This window comes from Trypanosoma grayi (assembly GCF_000691245.1).
Source record: "Trypanosoma grayi strain ANR4 Tgr_1693_V1, whole genome shotgun sequence".
Classification (NCBI taxonomy): Eukaryota; Euglenozoa; class Kinetoplastea; order Trypanosomatida; family Trypanosomatidae; genus Trypanosoma; species Trypanosoma grayi.
This window is the reverse complement of record NW_008827311.1, coordinates 1-2,395: the sequence shown is the minus strand read 5'-3', so window position 1 is coordinate 2,395 and position 2,395 is coordinate 1. Positions and strand designations below refer to the sequence as shown.

General features: G+C 60.2%; 1 protein-coding gene across 1 annotated transcript; it reads left to right on the top strand.

The window, feature by feature from the left end:
• Window positions 1–227: 227 nt before the first annotated feature.
• On the top strand, window positions 228–1,553 carry DQ04_16931000 (putative isocitrate dehydrogenase; the record flags this gene model as incomplete). The annotated part of the gene is made up of 1 exon (XM_009317527.1): window positions 228–1,553. The coding sequence occupies one exon, from the start codon at window positions 228–230 to the stop codon at window positions 1,551–1,553; it is 1,326 nt and encodes a 441-aa protein (XP_009315802.1).
• Between the last annotated feature and the right edge of the window lie 842 nt (window positions 1,554–2,395).

Below are 2,395 nucleotides of genomic sequence, written 5' to 3'. Positions count from 1 at the left end.
TGTGTGTGTGTGTGTGTGTGGATGCACTGACACATTCGACCCACTACTGCTGTTCTTCCTCTCTCTCTCTCTCACTGTGTGTGTGTGTGTGTGTGTGTGTTTGCGTTTGTTTCGTTCTGGCCGCAACGCATTGTCGGCAGGGGCACATACGCTCTCTCACACACACACACAAGCACAACAATCACTCAAACTCCACTCCAACAGAAAACCGTGAAGTAGCTAGAGTCATGCTTCGCCGTGTGGCCTGCGCTCTCCCATTGGCTGCTGTTGCTGCTGCTAGTAGTAGCGGTGGCGTGCGGCAGCTGAGCACGACGCGGCCGTGCCTGGAGCGCATCAAGGTGAGCGGCAAGCTGGTCGACATTGACGGCGACGAGATGACGCGCATCATCTGGACCCTCATCAAGGAGAAGCTCGTGCTGCCGTACGTCGACATCCCCATCGATTACTACGACCTCAGCATCACCAACCGCGACGTCACCAACGACAGGGTCACGGAGCAGGCGGCGGAGGCGATCCTGCGGCACAACGTGGGCATCAAATGCGCCACCATCACGCCAGACGAGGCGCGGGTGAAGGAGTTCAACCTTAAGAAGATGTGGAAGAGCCCGAACGGCACGATCCGCAATATACTCGGCGGCACCGTCTTCCGTGAGCCAATCATCGTGAAGAACATCCCGCGTGTGGTGCCGCAGTGGCGCGAGCCGATCATCGTCGGTCGCCACGCCTTTGGCGACCAGTACAAGGCGACCGACGCCGTCTTCCCCGCCGGCAAGCTGGAGCTCGTGCACACGCCGAGCGGCGGCGGTGCGCCGCAGGTGTTGGAGGTCTACAACTTCCCCGGCGAGGGCGTCGGGCTCGCGATGTACAACACGCTCGAGAGCATCGAGGCGTTCGCGGTCAGCTGCTTCGAGTACGCGCTGCTGCGCCGCTACCCGCTGGTGCTGTCGACGAAGAACACGATCCTCAAGAAGTACGACGGCCTCTTCCTGGAGACGTTCCAGCGCATCTACGACACGCGCTACCGGCAGCAGTTTGAGCAGCTGAAGCTCACCTACGCCCACCGCCTCATCGACGACCAGGTGGCGCAGATGATCAAGGGCAGCGGCGGCTTCGTGTGGGCGTGCAAGAACTACGACGGTGACGTGCAGAGCGACGTGGTGGCGCAGGGCTTCGGCTCGCTCGGCCTCATGACGTCGGTGCTCCTGTGCCCCGACGGCCGCACGATCGAGGCGGAGGCCGCCCACGGCACCGTCACCCGCCACTACCGCGAGCACCAGAAGGGGAAGGAGACGAGCACCAACTCTGTCGCCTCCATCTTCGCGTGGACGCGCGGCCTGCAGCACCGCGGCAAGCTCGACGGCAACGCGCCGCTCGTCGACTTCGCGGCAACGCTGGAGCGCGCTGTGATCCGGACGATCGAGGGCGGCCACATGACGAAGGACCTCGCGCTCTGCGTGCACGGCCACGACAAGCTGCAACGCGAGCACTACGAGACGACGCAGGGGTTCCTCGACAGCGTCGCCGCGGAGCTCGCGCGCACCCTCAAGGCTTAGGCACAAACCGCAGAGGCACGCAGCCATGCGGATGTTGGGGATGGAGAGAGAGAGAGAGAGAGAGCGAAAGGGGGGTGGAAGGGCATGGTGAGTGCGGTGGGGCGCGGCGATGAGGGGAAGAAAGGGGCAAGGCAAAGAAGGGCACGAGGTCCATCCGTCACCGTGGCGCAGTGTGTGCCAAGAGGAAGAAGAAGAAGAAGGAGGAGGAGGAGGGGTGCAAGGAATATACAAGCAAATCAGGTAAAGAAAAGGACGCAGGACAGAAGGTGGTTATATACAAGAAGGCATGATACGTTGGCATATGAAGAGGGGGGGAACCAAAGCAAACGAAACGGAAATAACAGCGAGGACCACCCCATTGCTGTGTCGCTCCAACGACGGATGAGGAGGAGGTGGTGGTGGTGGTGGCGATGAGGCGGTTGTGGCTGATTCATGCACACACGCAAACAAGCACACAGGGACATATTCGCCTAGAAGCACACAGTCAGTGCGTGTACGCCGGGGGCAGGAGCGGTGGAAGTGTGCGGAGTGGCGTGGAGCAGCGAGGCCGGTGGGGGGAGAGGAAGAAGGACGCGTCTCGCCTGTAGATGTGCATCACGGCAGATGAAGCCTTCTCGTTACTTCCTTTTTCAGGTGCCCTGCACGCAGGCGCGTATCTTTTTTTTTTCTTTATTATGTTTCATCTCATTTCCTCCCGCTTCGTTCTGTTTGTTTGTTTTGTTGTTGTTCTTTCGTTTTTTGTTTTTGTTTTCGTTTTCGTTGTGACGGCTCGCTTGGTGCAATCGTTTGTTTTGTGTGGAGTTCGATGGCTTGTTGCCCTCCGGGCCCCCGGCGCCCCCCCC